Source organism: Lycium barbarum, chromosome 12 (assembly GCF_019175385.1).
Source record: "Lycium barbarum isolate Lr01 chromosome 12, ASM1917538v2, whole genome shotgun sequence".
NCBI lineage: Eukaryota > Viridiplantae > Streptophyta > Magnoliopsida > Solanales > Solanaceae > Lycium > Lycium barbarum.
In genome coordinates, this window is record NC_083348.1 from 79,583,694 (window position 1) to 79,611,522 (window position 27,829).

General features: G+C 36.1%; 3 protein-coding genes and 1 pseudogene across 3 annotated transcripts; all 4 read right to left on the reverse strand.

Moving 5' to 3' along the window:
• Positions 1-460: 460 nt before the first annotated feature.
• On the reverse strand, positions 461-11,035 carry LOC132622435 (cyclic phosphodiesterase-like). Its single transcript, XM_060337038.1, has 3 exons — positions 10,506-11,035; positions 1,544-1,598; positions 461-814 (listed from the first exon to the last, which is right to left on the reverse strand). Exons 1-3 carry the CDS (start codon positions 10,833-10,835, stop codon positions 612-614), a joined length of 588 nt encoding a protein of 195 aa, XP_060193021.1. The 5' UTR covers positions 10,836-11,035; the 3' UTR covers positions 461-611.
• A 1,244-nt stretch (positions 11,036-12,279) lies between these two features.
• Positions 12,280-14,018, reverse strand: LOC132623606 (oil body-associated protein 2C-like). The gene is made up of 4 exons (XM_060338380.1): positions 13,656-14,018; positions 13,482-13,564; positions 12,795-12,909; positions 12,280-12,699 (listed from the first exon to the last, which is right to left on the reverse strand). Exons 1-4 carry the CDS (start codon positions 13,930-13,932, stop codon positions 12,443-12,445), a joined length of 732 nt encoding a protein of 243 aa, XP_060194363.1. The 5' UTR covers positions 13,933-14,018; the 3' UTR covers positions 12,280-12,442.
• Positions 14,019-15,204: 1,186 nt separating this feature from the next.
• LOC132623963 (oil body-associated protein 2A-like) lies at positions 15,205-17,471 on the reverse strand (annotated as a pseudogene).
• Positions 17,472-20,906: 3,435 nt separating this feature from the next.
• Positions 20,907-27,483, reverse strand: LOC132621367 (MACPF domain-containing protein CAD1). The gene is made up of 6 exons (XM_060335604.1): positions 26,887-27,483; positions 24,348-24,586; positions 23,575-23,770; positions 23,252-23,435; positions 22,230-22,384; positions 20,907-21,738 (listed from the first exon to the last, which is right to left on the reverse strand). The coding sequence occupies exons 1-6, from the start codon at positions 27,184-27,186 to the stop codon at positions 21,103-21,105; spliced, it is 1,710 nt and encodes a 569-aa protein (XP_060191587.1). The 5' UTR covers positions 27,187-27,483; the 3' UTR covers positions 20,907-21,102.
• Between the last annotated feature and the right edge of the window lie 346 nt (positions 27,484-27,829).

Genomic DNA, 27,829 nt, shown 5'->3' on the forward strand with positions numbered 1-27,829 from the left:
ACGAACGCCCCTATCTCCCTCAAATCGCTGGTATTTAATTTTTGGCCTTCGGCACTTTATGTAACAATAAAGTGACTGAAAATATCCCTGACTTCGAAAAAAAAAAATCAGCCTACCCTTATCTATTATGCCTGACAAGAAAAAGTTTTTATAAATTTATTCCGAGCGAATTAGTTACTACACAACTTATGCCGGATAACTTTATTTCTACAGAACTTATGCCGGACAAGGCAAATCAAACTTTGTTTACAATTTTTTTTCCCGACTTTGCTGGGGATCGAGCTCAGAATCTCTGGTTTCGTAGACCAGCGAATAAGGGTACTTTAACCCACAAATTTTCATTAAATGATGAGCAGGGACAAAAGTTAAAGACCATCGAGTTGAGGGGCAAAAATTAAAGACCAGTCCGTAGGAAGGATAATCTGCGCAAAAAAAAGTATTAAACGCATAAAGAAAAGGGAAGTCCAAAGTAAGTTCTTATTTATGGCACATGAAAAGAGTAATACAAGTCTTGCAAAGTTCAGCCTTTGCAGCTGCAGTTCAAGGTGTAAGGTAAAAGCAAACAAGATGAAATTTGGCTCAGGGACATGTTATTAGCTTCAGCATAAGAGTTAGGGCTGAAGAGCGCACTCCTCGACTGTCTCCCATGATTTGCAGCTTTTGTCTTCAGTGTCTGTTTTACACAATGCAAGATGAGATATCGGGAAGCTCAAGCTGCAAATGCCCTCGTCAAGCATATAAGCCTTGTCTTGAGCTTGCTTCTTTTCTTCATCGGTTAAATCCCCATAAAGAAGGCTCAAATGTGGCATATATGCTGCATGCATGATCACGAAAGTAAGATATTAGCCGCAAAATCTAGCCTACACGACCCTCTTTGGCAAAAAGACATTGAAAGAAAATGGGAGGGGGCGCATAGCTGGAGTAACTTATCCTGAAATTACGGAACTCAAAACTGATGTGCTAGAACCCTGAAGATCAGTGTCTTTAAGGAGTAAGTGGACACACATGGTAGACTAGCATTGGTGCTTTTTAATTATGGTTTTAGTAGTTTACATGTTGTCTGTACCCTATACAATGAGCTTCCTTTTCACTATCTTAAAGCAAAAGAAGTCCATCCACAAAGTGGGGGATATGATGGTAAGTGGGACAAGGAGGCAAAGGTAGGAAGGAGAGCTTGAAGGGTTTTGCTACAGAAGTGAAGGACTGTTAAGCAGATGGCGGGGGAAACAGAAAGCAGGGCAAGCCATCTTTATTACTTCGGAAGTTCAAAATCTGTTTGCCTAAGATTACTCAGTAGTACGGTGCAATCTTCGGGGAAATAATTAAAGGGATGGGTCTTATCTCTGTATCCTTAAGTTCTATAATTCAAGGCATTCAGAAAAAGATAACCCCAACTTGTTTCGGATTGAGACGCAGTTAGTATTGTTGTTGTATTCAGAAAAAGAAGACAAGTAGCCTTCCCAAAAAAGGAAAAAAAAATCGTGACTACACCTATAGAAACTGAATGGGGCACAAAATCTAAAGAAAGAAATGTTTATGTTACCGTCTGATCGATTGTAACCAAAGTGACTGCAGCAGTGAGCACTTGCCTCCACAACCTGGAAGAACAAATTTCCGGTCACTGATATCGGCAATTGCTCCAAAAATTGTACACAAACAAGGCATGGTAAAAGAAACTGCTTCTTAACTTTCTTCTTACTCTCCCTTATTGCTACAATCAGTATTTTAAGGTCAGAGGCATGAAGAGCAGGACAGTACTCAAGTTTTTTTTTTTTTTTATCAAGACAGTACCCAAGTTATGGGGCATACGAGTTATTTTAGAATTGCATAAAATTTAAAAGCAAAAAATATACAAAACAAGTTCAAGTATCTAGACATAATGATATATCTACATAACAATGTATTTTGTCAGTTGTCACCAGATTTCGAATTTCTGAAAGAAAAAAATACAGATACCGTAATATACAAGTAATATCCAACTATGGAAAGAAAATCTAAAAAGAGGATGTTCAACAGAGAGAATCTAAAGTGTAAAGCATGTATAGCGCGTTTTAACTTTTTAAGGGTATAGAGCTAACAGTTCGAAACTTAAAGCGTGTGCAGGGCTATAGCCCCCTACAGAAGCGTTAGCCCCGTGATACTTCTCAGTTCTCACTACATGGTTGACTCAGGGAATTTAGAGTCATCTCACATTGAATGAGTCTCAAAGCACGTTCGACTACCTTCTCAGGCATTGCTTCCAATTTAGAAACTCTATGCGGATATTCTTAGTCGACTTGCCTTCATTTCCTATTGAAGGAAACAAAAATGTAAACGTTTGGCATTCCTAGAGGAAAATAGGAGGCAGCAAGATAGAGGTGAAGTGAAAGAAAATTATTTTATTTCCTTTGTTTTGTCTTGGTAAAAGCAAGGAAACTTTTTCAGCTTATCTTTCTCAGGAACAAGATATGTAGGCCCAAGAGAAAAAGTAAATTGGTTCTTTCATCTCCCTCCTACGGTTAGTGCCAATGACAATTGAATCTCAAATCTCTTTTGTTTTCATTTTTAAGTGAAGGACAATCTGATCTCCATTATTATCTCACTTATTCTTCCTTATTTTCTTCGCTCTTTATTTCTTTGTGCTTTAAGCAAAAGTTTCCACTATGTAATCAGCGTGTTTTCACTAGAAAGGGTGAAGAAAAAAGAAAAAGAAAGCTACCAAAGCCACAATGTATTCTATTTTGGCCTCTGCAATTCATAGTGTTATCACTAACATCTCCAAAGAAATGCTTTCAGTTACATTAATGTATTTGACCTCTATTGCTCCATGCCCATGATTACTTTGTCTCTACAATTGATTTCTATCCAGGAGGACAGCAAGTGTAGACAATGACCACTTGATCCAACTAGCAATTTTGATAAATAGATTAAGGACATACAAATACCATAGATGACTCCTTTAGTATTATGAGACCAGAAGGTTGAAAACTAGTTCATGATCACACGAGAGACGTTTTAATAGTGTTGGAATAAAATAGACCCGCAAAAATAATATTCACGGTATTAGTGATAAACGCGGAACACTAAGTTATGGTTAAATCAGTAAGAATAAAAATGCAGCAATAATGACACTAAGATTTTACGTGAAAACCCTTCTAAATAAGGGAAAAAACCACAGCCAAGAGGAGCAGTTGATATCACTATAGTAAGGAATTTTACACTGTGTAGTTACGAGTATAGATACTCCTAGAACCACTACACTCTCAAAAGAAATAACACTTTTTTTATTTTTCCACCTCACTACAATATCCCTCACATTCTATTTTTCTTCATAGACTATTTGCTTATACAGTCTATGGTATACCTTACTCCGCTCTCACTCAGATGTATTGTCTGAGATTATTTTTTTTGGTGTACCTAGCAAATGAGAAACTCTACTCTATTTATAGCAGAGAATTACCTATGATGAGGTAAGCACTTACATCAATAAAATGTGAACAAAGAAATTGGCTTGTTGGCCAATTCCACAATTGCTGCCATCTACACACTTCAAAACAGAAAACATGCAACTTTCATCTTCTTTTCACATATTGCATTTATGGGATGGACCCCACAAATCTCCCCCTCCAGACCCATTCACCTAAAAGAGGGTACACCAGGCTTCTAGTTTGAGTGCATGCCGACAAGTTCTTTGCACAATTCGAACTTGTCCCTTGGTATCACTATAGTAAGGAATTTTACTGTGTGTAGTCACGAGTATAGATACTCCTAAAACCACTACACTCTCAAAAGAAATAACACTCTTTTGATTTTTCCACCTCACTACAATATCCCTTACACTCTATTTTTCTTCATAGACTATTTGCTTATACAGTCTATGGTAAACCTTACTCCACTCTCACTCAGATGTATTGTCTGAGATTTTTTTTTGGTGTATTTGTAGGGTCCAACCCATAAATTCAATATGTGAAAAGAAGATAAAAGTTGCATGTTTTCTGTTTTGAAGTCTGTAGATGGCAGCAATTGTGGAATTGGCCAACAAGTCAATTTCTTTGTTCACCTTTTCTTGATGTAAGTGCTTACCTCATCATAGGTAATTCTCTGCTATAAATAGAGCAGAGTTTCTCATTTGCTAGGTACACCAAAAACACACCAAAAAAGAAAAAAAATCTCAAACAATACATCTGAGTGAGAGCGGTGTAAGGTATACCATAGACTATATAAGCAAATAGTCTATGAAGAAAAATAGAGTGTGAGGGATATTGTAGTGAGGTGAAAAAATCAAAAGAGTGTTATTTCTTTTGAGAGTGTAGTGGTTTTAGGAGTATCTATACTCGTGACTACAAAGTGTAAAATTCCTTACTATAGTGATATCAGCTACTCCTCTTGGCTGTGATTTTTTCCCTTGTTTAGAAGGGTTTCCATGTAAAATCTTGGTGTCATTATTGCTGTAATTTTATTTTTGCTGATTTAACCATAACTTAGTGTTCCACGTTTATCACTAATACTGTGAATATTATTTTGCGGGTCTATTTTATTACCAACAAGTGGTATCAGAGCCAAGGTTCTGTCTGAGTATGTTCTGTGGTTGCAGCACAATCTGAACTTCCACATCAGAAAAGAATTACTTTGGTCTCCGAATAAATCGTATTTGTATTTGTGATAAACGATGGATGCCAACACTAGTAGAATGATTACTTTGAGTGGCGTAAATTATGTCATTTGGAAGGGCAAAATGGAAGATTTGCTCTATGTCAAAAATTTTCATCAACCTGTCTTTGCCACTAAAAAGCCTGATAATAAATCAGATGAAGAGTGGAATTTGTTACATAGGCAGGTTTGCGGCTTTATTAGACAGTGATTTGACGATAATGTGTTGAACCATATTTCTGGGGAGACGCATGCTCGGACCCTATGGGAGCATCTTGAAAGTTTGTATGCTCGAAAAACAGGAAACAACAAGATGTTTTTGATAAAGCAGATGTTGGGTTTAAAATACCACGATGGTTCCGCAATAACAGATCATCTGAATATTTTTCAGGGGATCATGAACCAGTTATCTGCTATGGGAATTAATTTTGATGAAGAAATTCAAGGCTTGTTCCTACTTGGTTCCCTACCAGATTCTTGGGAAATTATTAGAACTTCATTATCAAATTCTGCTCCGGATGGTGTGATCTCTATGGATCTTGCCAAGAGCAGTCTTTTAAGTAAAGAGATGAGAAGAAAATCTCAAGGTTCCTCCTCATTAGATGTTTTGGTGACTGACACTAGGGGGAGAGGCAAGAATCGTGGTTCTCAAAATAGAGAACATAATAGAAGCAAATCCAGAAGCAGACTTAAAGATATTGAGTGCTATCATTGCGGGAAAAAAGGGCGCACAAAGAAGTTCTGCCGGATTTTGAAAAAGGAGAATAGAGATAAGGAGGAAAAGAAATAAATGGCAATCGTGTGGCCACCGTCACTACAGAAGATCTTGTTACTGTCCTTGATGCGGATTTGATAAATATTGCTTGTGATGAGTCAAGCTGGGTTGTGGACAGTGGTGCCGCATCTCATGTGACATCAAGGAAGGAATTTTTCTCATCCTATACTCCGGGTGACTTTGAAACTTTGAGTATGGGCTATGTTACTCGGACTCTTCAAAAATATCGACAGGTGCGTGTCGGATCCTCCAAAAGTAGTGTATTTTTGGAGGATCCGACACGGGTGCGGGTGTATTTTTGGAGAGTCCGAGCAACTTAGAGTATGGGTAATGAGACTGTATCTAGGGTGGCTAGTGTTGGAACGATTTGTCTGGAAACTAGTATTGGAACTAAACTAGTTTTAAACAATGTAAAGCATGCACTAGATGTTTGTTTGCACTTGATCTCTGTTGGTGTCTTGGATGATGAGGGATATGTCAGTACAAATGGTGCTGGAAAGTGGAAACTTACTAAAGGTTCCATGATTGTGGCTCGTGGCGAAAAGCGTCGTGGTCTATACTGGACTACGGCCTCTACCTGTGTTAATATAATGAATGCAGTTGAGAGCAATAGCTCTTCAACATTATGGCATAAGAGGCTTAGCCACATTAGCGAAAAAGGACTAAATGTTCTGGCCAAAAAGAAATTATTGTCAAATTTCGAAAGTGCTAAATTAGAAAAGTGTGAGCACTGCTTGGCTGGAAAACAAAATAGAGTTTCTTTCATGTCTCATCCTCCTTCAAGAAAGATAGAGTTGCTTGAGTTGGTACATTCAGATTTATGTGGTCCAATAAAAACAAAGACCTTGGGTGGTGCACTTTATTTTGCTACTTTTATTGATGATTGCTCAAGAAAACTTTGGGTCTACGTCCTAAAGACTAAAGACCAAGTGTTGGGTGTCTTTAAGAAGTTTCAGGCTTCAGTTGAAAGAGAAACAGGAAAGAAGCTGAAGTGTATTCGTACTGATAACGGTGGTGAATACTATGGACCGTTTGACGAATACTGCAAGCAACAGGGTATTAGACACTAAAAGACTCCTCCTAAGACTCCTCAACTTAATGGTTTAGCAGAGAGGATGAGTAGGACCTTGATGGAAAGAGTCAAATGTTTGCTTTCTGAAGCAAAGTTGTCAAAGTCCTTTTGGGGAGAGGCTTTGTTGACCGCCGCATATGTTATTAATCTATCCCTTGCGGTTGCTTTGCAAAGTGATGTTCCAAACAGAGTTTGGTATGGCAAGGATGTTTCCTATGACCTCTTGAAAGTGTTTGGTTGCAAAGCTTTTGTACATGTGCCTAAAGATGAGAGGTCAAAATTAACTGCCAAGACAAGGTAGTGCATCTTCATTGGTTATGGCCTTGATGAGTTTGGTTACAGGCTATATGATCCAATTGAGAAGAAGGTCGTGAGAAGCCGTGATGTTATCTTCATGGAAGATCAAACCATTGAAGATATTAACAAAGCGGAGAAGATAAAATCTTCAAGTTATGAAGGTTTAACTAATCTTGATCAAGTCCCTCATACAAATGTTGATGACGTTGGTGGGCTCGATGACGATGGTGATGCCCAGAATCATGTTCCAGATTAGCATGTTGATGATGATAACGACGCTGCTATTGATGAGGTAGATGCTCCTACTCATGAAGTCGTGGATGAGTCAGATATTCCACTCAGAAGATCTACTAGACAACATGTTCCTTCTTCCCGTTATTCACCTAATGAGTATGTATTACTCACTGATAGGGGAGAACCTGAATGTTATAAGGAGGCCATGGAAGATGAGCACAAGGATCAATGGATTGAAGCCATGCAAGATGAGATGAAATCTCTGCATGAGAACCATACTTATGAGTTGGTGAAATTGCCTAAGGGCATGAGAGCTTTGAAGAACAAGTGGTCAAAGTTAAAGCCGAGGAACACATCTTGGAGCCCAGATACAAAGCCAGATTGGTTGTTAAGGGATTTGGTCAAAGGAAAGGTATTGACTTTGACGAAATATTTTCTCCTGTCGTGAAAATGTCCTCCATTCGGACAGTTCTTGGTTTGACTGCTAGTCTTGATTTAGAGATTGAGCAGATGGATGTGAAGACTGCTTTTCTTCACGGTGACTTAGAAGAGGAGATTTATATGGAACAACTTGAGGGCTTCAAGGAAAAAGGAAAAGAAAATCTTGTATGCAAACTTAAGAAGAGTCTATATGGATTGAAGCAAGCTCCCAGACAGTGGTACAAGAAGTTTGAGTCTGTTATGGGGGAGCAAGGCTACAAGAAGACTTCTTCAGATCACTGTATGTTTGTACAAAGATTTTCTGATGATGACTTTATCATCCTCCTGCTATATGTGAATGATATGTTGATTGTAGGCAGGAATGCTTCCAAGATTGACGAGTTGAAGAAACAGTTGAGTAAGTCTTTTGCAATGAAAGACTTGGGTCATGCTAAGCACATTTTGGGCATGAGAATTACTCGTTCCAGAGACGAAAGGAAGCTTTTCTTGTCACATGAATAGTACATAGAACGTGTACTGGAGCGCTTCAATATGAAGAGTGCCAAGTGGGTTAGCACACCTTTCCCAGGTCATCTGAAATTGAGCAAGAAGATGTGTCCTACAACAATGGAGGAAAAAGAGAGAATGGCCAAGATTCCTTATTCCTCTGTTGTCGGAAGTTTGATGTATGCAATGGTATGCACTCGACCAGATATTGCTCATGCAGTCGGTGTTGTTAGCAGATTTCTTGAAAATCCAAGAAAAGAGCATTGGGAAGCTGTGAAGTGGATACTCAGGTATCTAAAAGGAAGCTCAGATAAATGCTTGTGTTTTGGAGGATCAAATCCAATCTTGAAAGGCTATACAGATTCTGATATGGCAGGTGACCTTGATAACAGAAAATCCACTACTGGATATTTGTTTACTTTTTCAGGGGAAGCTATATCATGACAGTCGAAATTGCAGAAGTGCGTCGCATTGTCTACAATAGAAGCAGAGTATATTATCGCTACTGAAGCTGGCAAGGAGATGATATGGCTGAAGCGGTTCCTTCAAGAGCTTGGATTGCATCAAGAGGAGTATATCGTCTATTGTGACAGTCAAAGTGCAATAGACTTGAGCAAGAACTCTATGTACCATGCAAGGACGAAGCACATCGATGTGAGATATCACTGGATTCGGGAAAAGATAGAGGACGGATCTATCCAAGTCAAGAAGATTTCTACAAATGAGAATCCTGCAGATATACTGACCAAGGTAGTACCAAGGGAAAAGTTCGAATTGTGCAAAGAACTTGTCGGCATGCACTCAAACTAGAAACCTGGTGTACCCTCCTTCAGGTGAATGGGTCTGGAGGGGGAGATTTGTGGAGTCTGGCCCATAAATGCAATATGTGAAAAGAAGATGAAAGTTGCATGTTTTCTGTTTTGAAGTCTGCAGATGGCAGCAATTGTGGAATTGACCAACAAGCCAATTTCTTTGTTCACATTTTCTTGATGTAAGTGCCACCTCATCATAGGTAATTCTCTGCTATAAATAGAGCAGAGTTTCTCATTTGCTAGGTACACCAAAAACACACCAAAAAAAAAAAAAACTCAGACAATACATCTGAGTGAGAGCGGAGTAAGGTATACCCATAGACTGTATAAGAGAATAGTCTATGAAGAAAAATGGAGTGTGAGGGCTATTGTAGTGAGGTGGAAAAATCAAAAGAGTCTTATTTCTTTTGAGAGTGTAGTGGTTTTAGGAGTATCTATACTCGTGACTACACAGTGTAAAATTCCTTACTGTGGTGATATCAGCTGCTCTTCTTGGCTGTGGTTTTTTCCCTTATTTAGAAGGGTTTTCACGTAAAATCTTGGTGTCATTATTGCTGCATTTTTATTTTTGCTGATTTAACCATAATTTAGTGTTCCGCGTTTATCACTAATACCGTGAATATTATTTTTGCGGGTCTATTTTATTCCCAACAAATAGGACTACCCCCAGGTCTTACGTTCAATGTCAGTTACTGATCTTTCTTCTCAAAGGAACAGCTCAAAGCTTACTCATATAAAGCAATGATTTTTCAATTCATAAGCACTGAATTCCGTCATTCTAGAGACTGTAGGCAGCGCTATTAACATTCCAAATGTCTATGCAGTTATAAACATTACTGTTAGATATTTCAGTACTTGTGCCTATATTTACAGCACACTAGGCTAATCTTCATGTATCTAACTGAACAATCCACATGGGTGATTGCAAAATTACCCTTTAGCTGTATTATTTGTTTAAGCTCCATTAGCCAAAAAATCAAGAATTGCTGAATGAACCACATTCTAAACCAAATATTTACTCATGAAATACTGAATATAATAAACAAGCCATTGAACAAATTACCACAAGTGGCATAGCCACATATAATGAAGGATGGAGAGTTGAACTCCCTTCAACAACATACCCAGTGTAATTCCACAAGAAGTTGAACCTCTTCGTTGGAAAATTATATTATGTATAAACAAAATTACACTAAATATATAGGTCAAAAATTACTTTTTTATACATGCATTAAATGTTAGAATACCCTTAATGAAATTCATGATTTCGACATCGATTACCACCTCATAAGCTGAAAGAACATAACATTGCCATCAAGCCAACTAAAAATACCAACAACATACCCAGTTAAATCCCACAATGTGGGGTCTGGGGAGGATAAAGTGTACGCAAACCTTACCTCTATCTTGGAAGGTCTAAGGTAAGGAGGCAGTTTTCGAAAGACCCTCGGCTCAAGAAAAAACATGACGAGAAAGGTGACATAACGATAAGATGTTCAAAGCAGAATGAAAATGAAATTAACGAAAGCGGAAGAAAAAAGTCATGATAAAGCAGACTGAAGGAAAAGAGCAGTAGCTACCACGTAAATAATAAGATAACCAAAGTACAAGAAACAACACATATTAGTAAAAATACCAACAACATTTCTTAAAATCACTTTTTGAAGATAAAAACTAGATAGTTAAAATCACCAAGAACAGTACAAAATGACCAATAAAAACCTAAAATTTACCAATGAAGAAATTTCAAAAACTTTACCTCAGCATTTGGATGAAGCAAAAGATAAACACACTGATAATAAAAAGTGCCAGTATCAACTTTCTCAACTGTAGCACTATAAGTCTTCACTGTCTCACAAGCTTTCTTAAACCTGTCACGTGCCTCAGCCTCAGTCAACCTTATTGCTCCGACGACTGTCACGTGAGGTTCAAACTGGGGCCCACCAAACTCTGATCGGAGACCCTCCATCAATTTCTTGACCCTCACTCTTACATCTTCACGTGGCAGAGCCCAAACAGAGTATACATGTTTTTCCAACACTGCTTCACTGACTTGTACTTGCTGCATAATAGTTGTACCAGCTTCCATGAGAATGTAATGGAACAATAGGAATTGATGATGAAAACCGAGGGATTTGATGAGAAATAGATTATGGGTCTCAAGAATTGATTTTTATGGTTTTGTTTATCTTAGCTTATTTTTGGTTGATCAATTTCACAAATGGATTTTTGAATACCGGATTTTTCTTGTACCGAATATCCTTTTTTTTCTTCTCAATACTCCCTCTCCCAAAAATTCTCTTTTCTTATTAGTTTGTCAAAAAAAAAAAAAAAACATATTTATATATTTAAAAATAATTTAATTTAAAAGTTAATTTTTTGAGATATTTACAGCCATATAAATATTTAAAATTTATTTTAAATCACACATTTCAAAAGTCTTCTTTTATTTTTTAAAATTCGTGTCAAATTAAGACAATTTTTTGGGACGTTATTTCTTAAATTCCATGCCAAATTAAGACAATCTTTTTGGGACGAAGATGTATTATTTGTTTTCTTCAAATATTTTCGCGTGTATGCAGAGATGAAAACAGAATTAATTACTTAAGGATTTAAAATAAAATAAAAATAAAAAAGTCAATCTATATAAAAAATTAAAAAGTCAATATATATTATGTATACACAAAATATTTTTAACTCTATATATAAGTGATTTTCGGTAGAAGGATTGGGATAAAGCACTCGTGTCTCCCTTATAAAACTTGTCACTTTACTCAAATTTAATATAATGGAGATCAGTTTAGGTAAAACCAAGTAATTTGCTAGATGAAAATATTTCTCAATTAATATGAGATCAAATTTAATACGTGCTTGCCATAAGCCCAGTTATCGGTTGAACCTGAATCAATTCTTAAATTAAATTTTTCATGGGTAAAGAAATCTCATCACGACTAACTTACAGACTGTCGACTCCTAGCCTCGTCTGTTCCATTTTCAGGCCAAAGACAGGACAGACTTTGTGATCATCAAATCTGATGACGGACGTCATCTCTCGCTCTCAAAGTCGATTTTTCGTGGCGAGCCTACGCTTTTGCTAAGAAATGTTTTTGAAGCTAATTTTGGCAGCATAATAGTATAAGCAAATCGTTAATACTTGTGACAGAAATGCTCGAAGGCTAGCGAAAAGGTCTTGATCACAATCTGATCCTCTAATAACTTTTGAATGAATTTGATTTTCCATTGCAAGAAATGAGAGCTAGTTTTGGTGGCAAATAAATTTGAGAACTCAGATAGCTCCCTATAGTCTTTTTCTATTAGCCCGCATAACTCTCTAAGTTTAGACCTTGGCACCTCATGTCTCTACTGCACTATTAAAACACTTATTCCCTAAGCTTACACTCAAATATTTACACGAACCACTCTTTAATTTCTAATCTCGCCGCATAAAACATGTACAAGTTACTTATGAGTCAATTATGCATTATTCTATTCAAGGTACCAGATGAAGCAAGTACATGAATTAATAACAATCCTTCACAACAACCAATCTCTGAATTAGTCTGACCAACAACCAAATGGCTCATCGTCACACACTTCAGATACAAACATCTCATACGTAGTTATTTCGGCGCAGCTAAAAAAGAAACATAAGACTATGTACAATGTCACTGTGATCACTGGTCTGCTGCTAAACTCTCATGGGAAAGGAGCTATCTTCTTCATCTCGACATCCTCTACATCGATGGCGAAGCACTTGCCATGCTGTTTCCAATAATCTGCCTCTGGATTAAGCCACTCCGGCTCCCCTATCTCCAGCCTCGTCCTCTTTATAGCATCGGTCGACATATTGTACCTGTCATCTCTTTTCTGGATTAGCTCTGGCTTTACCATCCCCAAATTCACAGCCTGTGGGGACATCATCAGTGATGGTGGTCCAACTGGTAGCTTATCACCTTTTTTATATTGCAAATTCAACATATTCGGAATCAGGAAGGAATATACTTTGATTTATTGGACACTTAAAAAGGGTATACAAGAATCTAATTACCTTTATCTGTTTGCCATGTGCACCAGAATTTGCCATAGGTCTTGGCAAGGTTCTCAAGATCTTTTTTCACCACCATCTCTGGAACTCTAGGATTCACCCACAGTCCTGATTTTATCTGGCATTTCAAAAGTTCCCCACAAAGTCAAAATAACAAATTAGCTTCTCAATTTAAAAAAAAAAAAAACTCAAAAGGGTAAAAACCAAGAGGGATCAACAAAAAAAAAAGGTAGGGAACATCTAGGGAACTAGAGTGGATCAAGGATTTTAACTAGACGGTCAATCAACCTTTAAGGTGGTGTACTAAACTACTCCTACTTCTAAAATATGGTTCAGATATAGTAATATTTTGTGAGATTTTTGCCAAAGTCTTCACATAAAACTCTATGCTCTGCATCAAAGGTATTAGTTCGAATGGTTTAATAATCTATACTCCGCTTCCATTCGGATGAAACCGTGCTTCTATCCTATGCTTCTGAAGTTATGGTTCAGATGACGTAAAAGTATCATCTTTTCACAAATTATTACTTATTTTTGCATAAAAATAACCAAAATTCGAACAAAAATCTGAATGATGAATAAAACAGCTACCTATTAGTCCCAAATGATGAATAAAACAACTACCTATGGGGTGGCAATCATAATAAAAACTCACTAAAAAAAAAAACAGAGTAGTAAAAAGGAACAAACCTCGTAAGCATGAGAGTGCCAAAGTTTCTGCTCTTCTTTAGGTAAGGTTTCAAAGATACGATCAGATACTATATACTCCACCCCTTTACAATAACAAAAAAATTAAAAAAAAATCATTACTTAATGGAAATTCAAAAACCATCAAGGGACCAAAGAGGTAGTGTTAAAGAATACCGATTAGGCGGCCGTTGGAATTATCAGAGTCGTAAACAGCACATTGGAGAAACTCTTGATTCACACGTGTAACATAATGGTGAGTTTCAATTTGGCGATTCATGTCATGATTGTAGAGTGCAAAAGTACAAACATGCTGGTTCATCTGTTTAATGGGAGTCAAAGACTGCAGCATTTCAGCACCTTTATCCAGCATGTGTTGCCCCGTTGACATGGGCTTTCCCGGTGGTATCTGCTCCCCACCATGACCATGTGTCCCTGTCGTTGTTGCAGCCATAGATAGATTAAATCAAAAAGCACTATACGAAAATAGTTCAAAACAGTTTCACGAAAGAAAAAAAGATGGCTCTGGAGAGATCTTGGATGTTCGTTCTATTTTTCAGGGGATTTTGAGGAGGATTTGTGAGTTGCCAGGTGGGCATGCAAGAGGGCGTGAGGTGGCAATTGGATGCCACGTAGTAGTTTGATGGCTAAGGTGCTGTGCAGCATTTGCTGACACGTTTAGAATTCAAACAAATGGCTTTATGAGATAGAACATGGATAAAGTTCAAAGATACAAACAGAATAGATTGCGAGAGAAAACGATAAAGATCACTAATACATTATTCCACACTTATTTTAATCTGTTTGAAAAAAAAAATTGAAAATTATTTAATTTAAATAAACTTTTTAATCAAAAAATTTTCCAACACTCGTCTAAATTACAAGATTTTAAATTTATTCTTTCCCATTTCGGTGAGTAATTATATTTTAACGGATGAAGTAATATAGGAGTAATATTTGATCATCAAATACACATGAGTATCCCCCTTAGTAGTTATCATGACATCGAAATTCTATGGCCTAAGGTACTAAATATATTTTGTCGAGATCATACACTCAATATATTATTGTACCATCTCAATAGATTCCAGTCTTTTTTAATCTGTTTTATGAAAATATTTAAGCTAACAACATAAAGGATATCACCTCTAATTATACTACGCAGGCTTAATCGGAGCAAATCTGATATTTTACGACTTATTAATCCTAATGCGATGCAACAATTTAAAGTGATTAATTTATCTATATAACGAAATTTACGGACAATTATAAAAAGACTGCTATTAAATATTTGATCAATCACATTACATTGATACGAGATCATAAACTCAATATACTAATGCAGTACAAGTTAATTGGCGTTGTTAATTAGCATCTCTTATTCAGAAGTTTCTGGTAATCGTTTGTCAATGTCCCCAGAGGAGTCGTATTTTTGTTCAAATTGAAAAGGTACCCTATGTGATTCCTCTCGATTCACTATAAATATAAAGTTAAATTCAACAGAAGGTGCTTCCTCTAAGAAACATATTCTGCGAGCCGTCTTTCAAACAAATGAACAATTACATGGTAAATATGAAACGTTACACGAAATTCTGAAAACTGCCTCATAATTAATCTTTGAAGCATTATTTGCGCTAAACATTGAGTAATCACATTATTAGTAATCAACCAAAAGAAATTGTGTTGAGTCAGCTCAGAAGATGGAAAAGGAAATGGACAATTAAAGGGAAAGAAAAGTTATGCTATGATTGAAGGAGAAGTTAAATTACATTATTAAACACATGAAAGCTAATAATACTAATAATTGCCGCATGTATATGGACTCTACTAGCTAATTATATCTCTCATGGAAAAGGTGCACTCTTTTTCATGTCAGTGAGCTCCACATCAATGGCAAAACCCTTGCCAGTTTGCATCCAGTAGTTTGCATAAGGATTCATTGTCGTCGCCTCTGGCCCTGCAATATCCACCCTTGTCTTTTCCAAATCCTTTGAAGAAATACCATATTTTTCGTCCCTTTTCTTAACTAGATCTGGTGCCACCATGCCCAAATTTACACCTTGTGGAGACATCATCAATGCAGGTGCTCCTAGGGGAAGCCTGTCACCTGAACAACCACAAAATGACATTTTCTATGTCATGCAACCACTCGAGATTAATTGTTTATTACCACGTTAGTGATCAATGTTTATCATGGAATTTACATGTACTTACTTCATACCATTGGTTCTTCAAGTATTACAAAAAAAAAAAAAAAAAAGTACTAGTAGCTAGTAAACAAGTTTAGCCCGGGGGACAAGTCTCAGCACTTCAGAAGGAGAAGTGATATCTTTTTGTGTTAAACACACCATTTAAAAAAAAAAGTATTTTTTCTCAATAGAATTGGATAAAAAAGGTCTATGACTTGCCTCGATCAACCTGCCAGGTGCACCAAAACTTGCCTTAAGTTCGAGCAAGATTATCAAGTTCGGGCTTTTGGACCATTTCTGGAACTCTTGGGTTCACCCAAAGTCCTGCTATAATCTGTACATTCATAGTTTGCAAAGAGACATTTTACTCCAAAAATATTTCGTCTCATAGTTTCTGAATACTCCAATGTCAAAAATTCAAGAGAAGAGTTGGAGGCAAAGAGAAATGGATAGCAATTACCTCGTACTCATGAGTGTGCCAGAGCTTCTGTTCCTCTGCTGGAAGAGTTGCAAAGATTCGATCTGATATTATTATATATTCGACCCCTGCACTATCACAAATTACATATCAACCCCAATAGATGTTAACTATATGTTACATATGATTTATGTACTACTCTCTAGTAAATTAAGAAGCATCCACAAACTAAAGTAACCACTTTAATCTCAAATTCACTACCACCGATATTCATTTCATGATAAGAAAATAAACATTTGGTCTACCCAAAAGTTAACTCATGATATGTGAGACCATATAATCCATCACCACCAAGGAACTCAACAACTCCCCATGCTCAGGATTAACTGGACATCTAGAATGTAAAGATTCACTACAAAAAAGAAGACATTTGACAATAATTTTTTTTGTTGCCATAAATAGGTTATTGTTGCAAAAGTACTTTGGCAACAACATTCTTTTTGTTGTTGCATAAACTTTTTCCAAAGGCTGTTATTGCAACAACTTACAATAACTTTTTTTTTAGTTGTCAAAAGTATTTTTTGCAACAATAGTCAATACTATAGGGCACAAAATTAAATTTTTGCCAACAAAAAAATAGTTCATTTTTAAAAGAAGATTTATCATATATGCCAACAATAATACTAAATAATAAAACTAAGTTGTTGCCAAATATTGACTTTTGCCAACTATATTATTTTTGTTGCCAAAAGAGGGGTTGCAATTTCTATACTTCTCTGGTAGTGATTCTAGTACCATAACAAAAAATGAATCTTGGACCTAACCGGTGAGTGATGGGTGATGGATTATATGATCTTGAACAATCCCTCACGTGAATTAGCTTTAGGATTTTAGGCCAAAGGTCCATATTTCCTTATCATTTCAACTTTCAAGACAAGATCCAAGTACTTTCATATATCTTACTCAACCTAAGGTTAATTTGCTGAATGTAAAAAAGAAGGGTCAAATTAAAATTGAATTTACCAATAAGGCGTCCATTAGAATCATGAGAATCATAAACAGCACACTGGAGGAAATCCTGATTAACTCGACTCACATAGTGGTGCGTCTCAATCTGGCGAGTGATATCATGACTATACACAGCGAAAGTGCAAACATGCTGGCTAATCTGCTTGATGGGTTTCAAAGACTGCATGAGTTGAGCCCCTTTGTCTATAACATGCTGCCCAATTGTCATTGATTTTCCAGGAGGCACTGAGCCATCACCTGGTGGCATTGGCCCTGGTGTTTCATTGCTAGAAGCCATATGGTTTATGCACAAATTGAAGAGGTATTCCGTATGAGTACTCAACTTGTCTCTGATTTTGGTGGCTATGTTTTGAGAGTGAAGAGAAACAGATGGTGAGAATATAAAGGTGGAAGAAAGTACGTGGATGCTTTGTTGAGATCCCACGTAGCATTAGGGGAGTCTTGATTAGCTAAGCATGTTTTAGATTATGTTAAGGTGGTAAAAGTTGAAAATGTAATAGTAGTAGTAGTAGTACTAGTTTAGAGGTCAGGTAATTAAATTTCTACATATTGATTGAGTGAAAAAATAATTCAAGCTTGTTAAATTACTTTAACACAAAATAATTGGTAACTGTTCATAATTTACTGGATTAGTAACCTAAAAAATAAAATACGTTAGGTCAAAATACATGACCACTGCAAAAAAAAAAAAAAAAAAAAAAAAAAAAAAAAAACTTATAATATTAATTTTATAGGTAATGATCATATGATTATCATCATATTATTATATATTATATATTATATGAAAAGTGGGAAGTTCCTACTATCAAAGTCATTTTACCATTTTACCTCTTTACTAAATCAAAATCTGATGAAATATTTAATCACATAAAGGCTGAATTGGATCATCCAACAACACTTTAATTATTTACACTTAATTCCTCCAAAAACGTTATTCACAGCCACTAGAGAAGTCCAGCAGCCTCTTTGGGGATAGTATTTATGAAGATTAAAACATTAATCACTATTAATTGGATTTAAATGAAATCTTTTTAAATTCTAAATAATTGCTTATACTGAATTGTAAACCGTTACTACGGAAATAGAATTATAGCAGCTTACAGATGAATTATTCATAATTAAAACATTAATAGTGTGAAGGGATTTAATGAAATCCTATTAAATACTAAATGATACTAATAAACAGTTACTAGGAAAGAAGAATTATAGCAGCTGAAGGCTTTTACTTCCTCCGTTTCAAGATCTTTTCGTTTTCTTTAGTTGACAAACTAATGGTGGATTATCTTACCTGATTTGTTAAATTGTTCATCTTAATTAATCATCTTATATAAATGGACATCAAGGATATGCCTAACCTTCACCATTAGATGAAATTAATTAAACAATAGAACATAGCTGCAAACTTACCAGGTATGTAAAAAAAGTATTTCTGGCTTCTTCCCTTTTTATCTTTCATATTAGAAGCATGTTCTCTTTTTTGCTAGGATATTATGCTGCAAACTTACCAGGTATGTAAAAAAATTCTTTCTGCCTTCTTCCCTTTTTTGCTAGAATATTATGCTTATGTAGATGATTTCATAATAAAGGGGAAAAAAATTTCGGCAAAGAAACAACATTTGCACCACGTACGGAAAAAAAGTTCTTTTGATTTTGGAAACTTTTGCCATGGCACAATTTCTATTACACTTTTTAGAATACATAATGCTTTGATTACTTTCATTTTACTAAAATAAATTACACTTTCCATATTCTTTTGCAGTAATATTGTACAAGGTGTTTCTATTTCTCATCACCACGATAGGTATTGTTGAATGGTGACCTTCAAGCTTTGGTCCATCATGTTATAGCTTTAGTCATTCTTTTGCTCACAGAGAGGTGAGATGGTTGAGATCCCTCCACTATTAATTAACCAAATACTTCAGGTTCTATCTCGAGAATAAAGAGTATTTCGGGTGAAATCGCTTTACCCTTTTGAGAGATAAGAAATTTGTAGATACAATGGCCAATATGGGTACTTTGGATGTCCTCACCGGGCGGAAATGTAAGATCAGGAATAACTATCATTTTGTGAACTAATTTTGTCTATGTGAGATCAAGAATTTGCCATGTTGTCAAATAATTTGTTATTTTCTTGCCTTCTGAGTTTTGTAAAGTTCTCGAGTAGCATTTCAGTTTTTTTGTTATTGTTATTGTGAGTTTTAGACATCCTATTCAAGTGAGAATGGTTCAGTCTTTGTTCAATTGTTACGGATGGATCTTCTTGATAACCATTTTTCATGATTGGAAGTTTATATATGAAAAATTACCATTACTTCTTGCATTTAGAATACTTCTGTTATCCCGGTAGCATTCTGTGAGAGCTTGTAGTACCAAGCACCAAAATCCTTTGGGATGAAATAAATTACTTTCTCCCGCGGACAATTGTATGTGCTGCGATTTCAAGAGGGATATCAATGTCTCCAACAAGAGTTCTTGTCATGACAGACCAACCAAAAAGTCGAATGAAACATACACCAAGAACATCGTCTATAATGAAGTATTAGGTAACATATGAATACATTAATTACATATTAACACCTAATAACATAAAAATGTGACTTATTATACATTTTAACCACCAAACTAAATTTGGTTGTTCAAATTTACAGGTTCAGAGAATATCTAATCATTTGTCATTCAAAAAAGAAGTCATTTAGATAGGTTGATTATTCATCATTTTCAATTTATATTTTTCTGCTTAAAATATTAGAGTACTCATTATTAAGGCTGGGCGTTCAGTCGGTTCGGTTCGGTTCGGTTTTTTGATTTTTGATTTGTAAAAAATGGGAACTGAAACCGAACTGAAATAACTTCTGTTCAATTCGGTTTTTGCAATTTCGATTCGATTTATTCGGTCGGTTTCTTCGGTTTAGATACGGATGACATAGTTAAGCATCAAGTCGATATTTCATCATTCCAGAAAATCCTAATAGAGCTCGGTGTGAGACAGTAGAAGTGTTGACTGCATAATAATCACTTCATCAGCCAAATTAATCCAGTGGCAGAACTTTTCCCCACATTTCACTTAAGTCCTCTATTACTAGTATTGCTTGTTTATCAGCCAACATCTTCTCTACGATCCAAGAGATATAATAGAGGGAATGGAGATTATAATTAGTTCCTACTTGTCAAACTTTGTTGTATCACATATTCCTACCACTAACCAAGAAGAGTTTTTTTATTCAAAATTGCAATGTTAATATTACTAAGATAACACCCCTTGTCACAAGAAAATATGCTAATGGTTGTTCTAAGATACATTGTTGAGGAAATTTATTAAAATTAATCTACAAGGAATTGTACAAGGAATATATAATATATGTTTCAAGAAAAAAAGGGCTTGTTGAAATTCGGTTTTTCGCCGAATTAAATTTTGCCTTAAACCAAAAAATGAATCGAATTATTGAAATCTTATAAATTTAAACCAAACCGGACCGAATAAACCGAAACCCAAATTAACTTCGGTTCGGTTCGGTCGGTTTTTTCGGTTTGAACAATATTATGCCCAGCCCTACTCATTATAATGCAGTTTTAAATGACTTATACGATATGTGCATGAAACACACGTGCAACGCACATGTCCAGAACTAGTATACTGAAAAACGTGATTCATAAGTGAATTTTGGAAGGAAAGACTAGAACACACTTGAATTATCGAAAGAACGCGTCAATTTTACAGTGCAACCACAGCTTATTTAACAAATAAAAATTATTAAAATCAAAGTTAATGAATTTAGGAAAATGAAAGAAAAAGAATTTGAACAAGTTTGTAGGATCGTGAAAGTGAAAATTTTACAAAGTATACACCCAAAAGAAGTACACTGACATGGTGGCAAGTAAATTGCCTAACAAAAATGAATGACCAATGCTAACGGAATTTACAGAAGAATAACATGATAGCTAAACTATCCAAAGAATGCTTTGATCTCACATACATTAACACAACGCATTAATAATTCAACAGGGAGTACTTCACTCTTAGCACAATTTTTCCTAGATAAACCCCAAGTTTAGCTCCTGTTACCAACCAGTGCCCTGGTGCATCCTGTGGCCCTTTTGACATTTCTGTCATGTCTACAATTTTTGCCAATTTCCCCATTTGGCTCGAACTATCGCCTTTCTTGTTTTCGTTCAGAAGTGACGTTGAAGAACCATCAATCCTTTGTACTGTTGATAGGTTTGATGGACTATGATCCCATACCGATCTTCTTATTGTACAGCCAGGTACCTTGGAAAAGAGGAGTTTCAGATGCAAGACGCTCTTGTTACCGAAATCCCAAACACCAAGCTGAGCCCCGGTCACAATGTGAACACCAGAGAGATCCCCGATGGTAGTCTCAGTATGTTCAATTGGCGCTGTGCTTACATGGGAGAAATTTTTCCACTTGATTGGTTCAAACCATCTGCTATCTTGTTCCTCGGGACCTTTCCATTTTGGTGCACCTATAGCCATGTGCGCGTCCCAATGGGGTTGAAGGATCTTAGGAAGGGAAACCAGGTGCTGCAAATTGACTGAAAGACGGTTCTGCTTGCTACTTTCTAGGCTGAGCCTGAGCCCTGTCACTGGTTTACGGCCCACTGTCACCTGGAGAAGTGGCGCTGTGATTTTAGCAAAAGGATGACATGAATTTGCAGCAAGTTGATATTGATCAACATTTATCAACATTTTCTGAGCTGGTCCACCATTAAACCCTTTTGATATTCATTTTTTCAAAATCAAGCAAACCCTTTTGAAATTGTACTTTGCCAGTATTCCATAAGCTTACAACATATGTATTCATCATGAAGTATTGCTTAAGATTGTAAAATATAGTATTGCTTGATTAAACAGAAAATTAGCAGGACATTGGATGATAACAAGTGACATAATGGACTTGCACTGGAATAATCAGAAGTTTTGTAGAACTAGTCCAGGCCGTACTTCTTCGTTATGGTCCTCCATATGAAAGGGAAAACTTTAGCACAAGACACGTGCATGCTAACTTGAAAAACAAGATCCTTCGCCAATTCAATGTCAAATGTTTTGGCTGTAGCTAGTGATATGTTCAGAAATCTGGACAAAAGTATGAAGAATACCTGATCTGGGCTAATATAGAGCTTAGGACCCATCAAACTGAATTGTAGGGATGGACATACAGGCTCCTTTCTTTGAAGGTTATTTTGCTCTGGAGCCCACACACGAGCTATTTGGAAATCTAAGAAATACTGTAAATCTTCTATCGGTGGCTTGTCTGAAAAAATTATAATGAAATCGATCAGACAACGAAAAACATGTTTTGAGAAGTTCGACTCATATTTAGAACACAAACAGGGGATTCTCTAAGCCCACACAGGCATGAAAATTTTCACTTGTCAGTTATTCAGTCTCAAACCGGACGCTGAAGTTCTGTTAGCTCAGAGAGCTGTGAAATCTGTGCTCTAAAGAACATAACACATTTGGAACATGGCTTTTCTGCAACTCCCTTGGTCCATTTTATAGAGCACAATTAGCATTTGCGATTCAAAATAGTTCTTTTTTTTTTTTTTCTTTTGATAAGGTACCAAGATGGTACAAAAGGGTACAAAATTCAAACAGCTCTTTTCAAACGATTTTCAAATACTTTTAACTATAAAAATTGTGAGTACTTTGTGTAGTTTCTAAACATGTTACATCTATTTCACACAGGTGAAATAGATGTTTTGACCCTTGTGTTTCAGACCCCGTCATGCTCTTTGGGTCGGAGGGAGTACTATCTGGATGCATCTGAAGATGAAAGAGTAATCAACTAGGAGACCGTTTGGCTTAGCTTATAAGTTGCTGATTTTCAGTTTTTTGAGTGTTTGGCTGGCCAGCTTATAAGCCATTTTGTGCTTAAAATAAGCCCAAAAAAATAAGTTGAGGTAGCCCAACACTTTTTTTTGGCTTATAAGCTGTGCTGCTTTTTTTAAGCTAAGCCAAACGGGCCCTAAAACTACAGTACAATCATTCTGGATTACTACTATTAACTATGTTCTTGGAGTTCTTGCACACTTGATTTACAGAAGTAAACCAATAGACACTAAACCAAAATCTGCAATGCAAACGAAGGATTGAATAATAAATAGGATGCAATACTCACATTCCAAGTATAACTCAATCGCACGGCTCAGATGCTTTATTCCAGGCACCTCTTCAAGAAATGAAACGATGGGATTAAATGTCATGTTGATCACATCTGGTGATGTTTCTACAGTGCTTGCCCACTTATCGTGACTCTGTTCCAGGTCATCACCTCCTCTTCTGCGGAAAATAACTGTAACGTCCTGCAGTACGATGATTCCAATAATTTTGAAATTTTCAATTTACAGAATAAGGGAGTATGTCGTAGAAACAGATTTTAAGAAGTCAGCTAAACACTACTGTATCCAAAAGCCTACCATTTGAGACATAAGATATGCTAACCTTGTCCTTGTATCTTAAAGGTCCGGCACTTGAGAGATTCTTCGAATCAGAGAATCTCTGATCTCCAATGTCGTTCACATAGTTTTCAATGTCTGGAACTAACAAAGGAGATGATTGGTGTTGTTTAATATAAACTACATCCCTACCACCGATCGTTGCGGAGGTGACAATATGGGTGCCGTAGTTTTCAATAAAGCTGAAAGAAGAACATCAATATCAGAAACAGCAAAGAATTGGCCTAAGAAAGTTGAATTAATGCCTTAATTTATTCTTAGATCAATGAGGCTGTTTCTCATACAGATATTGATAAGCAGGTGTGCTTTAAAAAACAGAAAATCAGCGTTCAGCACATTTTGGGTATATTATATATCTACTCCATCTCATACATAAGTTCAGGCCATAAGAAGCTTGAGTTTGTGAAGAAAAAAAGCTTCTAGCTGCACACAGCTATTAAGGTTGACAACAGTAAGACCCTAAAGGTACAATTTGGAGCACAACAATATCAATGAAACTGGAGCATGGGCACCTATAAATTGTTATAGGTCACACTCTCCTCAAGTTCATGAAATTAAAAAAAAAAAAAAAAAGAGTAAAAAATTCAACTCGCACTATAGACAAATGGCAACTTCTTATATTCTTCCCTGAGAGCTTATATTCTTCCCTGAGCATTAGAAAGAAATCCGAATGCGATAATACCTTAACATCAAAAGAAAATGATAAAGTTCCATTAAAAACCAAAATGTTGAAATGTAGGCTGATATTAGATACTTCACCTTGCCAATGATGCAGGATCCCAAGAGTATGGAACAGCACGCTTGATTTCATCTCGCAGAAGTAAATCTAACTTTCCTAATCTCACTGTAAAGAGTGAGATGACATGTCCAATCATGGCAAGGGATTTAGTAGCTGCCTCATCATGTTGCCATGAACCAGTGAAGTTAAACATAGAGTTAAAGCTTCCGAGTGGAACATCTCCAGATATACCAGAAATTGTATTGAAGTATTTTGCCATCTGGAAATTCAAGCATGAGGGAATTCAAATACATATTTAAAGAGACAGGAGTAAACTGTAAAACATCTCCTGCAAATACCCCCCCTCTCTCTCTAGATAATGAGATGGAAATGCTTAATTAGGAAACAGAAGCTGGATTAGTACACAAAAAGAAGGCAAAAGACACCCGCCAATTTTTGGAGGGGAGGGTCATCACTATTGTGTTTTTAAGCTCTTGCAGTTTTCATAGTCGGTGAAGTCCCTTTCCACGTGCACTTTGATTACACCTTCCCTTCTCGCAGTATATTAATTTGGCAACAGGGAAACATAACCTCAGAAAATGATCATGCAAGAAGAACCAAGACAGAAACTTCGATGAAAGGTGTGTCTACAGTTTATGAATATTACATACTGATCCAGAGAATGACATGTTTTCACACTGAAGTAGCAAAGATGGCCACTGGAAAACCAAGAACTATTCGCTAAGCTATATGTTGTGCATTATCAAGAATATCCACATAAGGTGGCAAGATGATATCGTGTGCAGTTACATATCCATGACCCTTGACACAAATAAACGTGTCTGAAGTTCCGTATAGATTGCTTCTTAATTTCTCTCAAGATCATTAAAGTTTTACGTACCATTCCTTGACTGCCCATTGGAAATTACTGTAGAAACCATTTTATCATCAATATTCATTTATCAGTATAAACAAGTAGAGACACATTGAAGTCGTGCTTAGGACCAATCTTAAAATCCAGCATTTTGAGTAATACCGACAATCCCACTTAACCAAGCTAGAAAAATAGATACCAAAAAGGGGTCGTCAAACGAATGGTAGAATACCACGATTGCAAGACCATCATTTCAAAAAAATTACAGCTGGATTTCTGGGATAGCTACTCTAGACACTTCTCTAATAGGAATTTGGTTATCGTTTCTCCATCCCTGTGAATAACTTGACCAGAAGGGTTGTAGAGCTCTTTTATCTCTCACTTCTTGGGACATGTATTCATGTAGCTAGTCAGCTTACACAAACAGGGCCACACCCATTAAGGTAGGATGCAAAAAATTGTAGCTGTGCTCTCTGTTTTCATTTCACTCTCATAAGCTTAGGAAATTTTCCATCTATTCAAGTGGTGTGACTTATTTTTTGAGTAAGGTTACAATAAAACTGGCTTGTTTTATTAAATGATGCTCGCGATTTAAGTTATGACTTTTCTCAAAATATTTAATTAGTTGGCCGTAGTTCTGTTAGGCTGGTTGACATAATTAGGACACTTGTTGTCTGCCATCATTGCCATTAAACATTTGGCTTTTCATAAAACTATCTACTCAGCAGTCAGCACATCATCAGCCAGCTTGCGACCATTATTTGATCGCTCAACATGTCACAAGACCGTGCATTATTTTTGCACAGCCGAAACTTTCCATTGTGAGAAACCAAATTTTCTATGTAGCTATCTTTTTCTTTCATGTACATATTAGTTAGGAAATGGTCTGTCTGTCTGATTGCTATTACATCAACACCTCTAGGGTTAGTACTTGTTCCTACTTGTTTTTACCAAGTTTCTGATTAGTTGCTACAGCCGTTTTTAAAACAAGCAATATAAGTAGCATAAGAGTTGTCAGCCAACATTGCCTCCTAACTTTTTACACCATAACATTCAATCAACCCAAATGCATCTAAGCTAGCTGGTGACAACCCTTATTCACTTCTCATCATTAGTACATCTTTTTACCATTGATATTTCTAAAATATTTAGCTAGGACACCCGGTTCAGTGATTCTCTGACGAGTTCAAGAGTTGAACCGGTTGCTATAGATCTTACTACATTGTGTACATGTGTAACTAGATTAAGTGCAACGATTGAAATAACAGAGGAACATTCCAGTTGAATAAAGATTAGAAGAAGCATCATAAATTTGTCCAGTAATTTAATGCACACGCTAAAATCACAGCACTGCACAATCACTATGATCTAGTAATCCAAATCACCATCAAGCCTAAACTCAAATTCTTTATCTTGCCTTGACCTTCATTACCAAATTACACCAAAACAAAATAATAAAAAAAACAACCTTTACCACAATAGCTACTTATTCAACAAATGCAGAAACAATTACCTACTAAACAAATTTAAGAAATTAGTAAACCAAACGAAAAAAAAAAAAAAAAGCCAATTTAACACATCATTCAGTAAACCTAAAGGATCAGGACCAACAGACTTAATCCAATACCAAATTGATACAACCAAAAAAAAAATGATATTCAGGTAAAACATGAGGTATAAACAATACCAATCAACAGAAGACTGACCTCATGGAAGGTAAAAACAGGTGTGGCTTCAATGGTTCTCCTTCCTGGTAAACATTCAATATCCACAGAAACATTTGGAATCAAAATACCCCCATTTGGGTGCAAAAGATCCACATAATTTTGTTCATCAAGATGAACTAAACGAGACCCTGGAGCCCCTTTACAATACAAAAGTCTAATATCAGAAGTAACATCAAATCCCCTACCCAAAGCTTGAATTGAGTTGTTAAGAGTAGTAATCAAAGCATCTGATTCTAAACTCTTCTTGGGGTTTGAATCCTCCATACAAAGATTGTTCATTAGCAAGAAACACAGCTAACTGATAAAGACTTTTTCTTCATTCCCAAGTACAAAAAATTATCAAGAACTAATAAAGATTGAAACTTTCTGTTTTTTTTTTTTTGGGTTGAAGTTGGTTTTTTTCTCTTATTTTGGCTGTGTTTGAATGTTGCTGTCTGGTGAGTCAGAGTTTGGACTTTGGACTAGGTGAATTAGTTGGTGTTTGTTCACTTTTTGACTGTAATAATGGCAAAGAAAACGCGTTGGCTTGTGTTGCTTGGAGATTCCCCACTTGACCAGTCTTCCATTTCCTTTCTTCAAAGCTTTGCTTTTTTTCTTTTTTTCTTTTAGGGTAAAAGGAGAGTAAAATATTGCCTTATTCTTTTGTTCTATTTACCACTATTATATTAAAAGAAACAAAACCATTGACTTCTCTCTTCTTTTTTTTTTTGTAAGTGAAAAAGAAGGGTAAATGTTCTTTTGTTTTTATTTTTCTTTTCAATCTAAAGGAAGGTTCAAGGTTCTCCCACTTTTTGTTTGAAGCCATAAAAAGAGTCGATTTACTACTCCCTTTTATTTGTCTGCTATACCAAAAATAAATATTCGCTTTTACCTGTCCAGTTTTAAAAATTAAGAGCCTATTTGGATGGCTTATGTGTTTTAA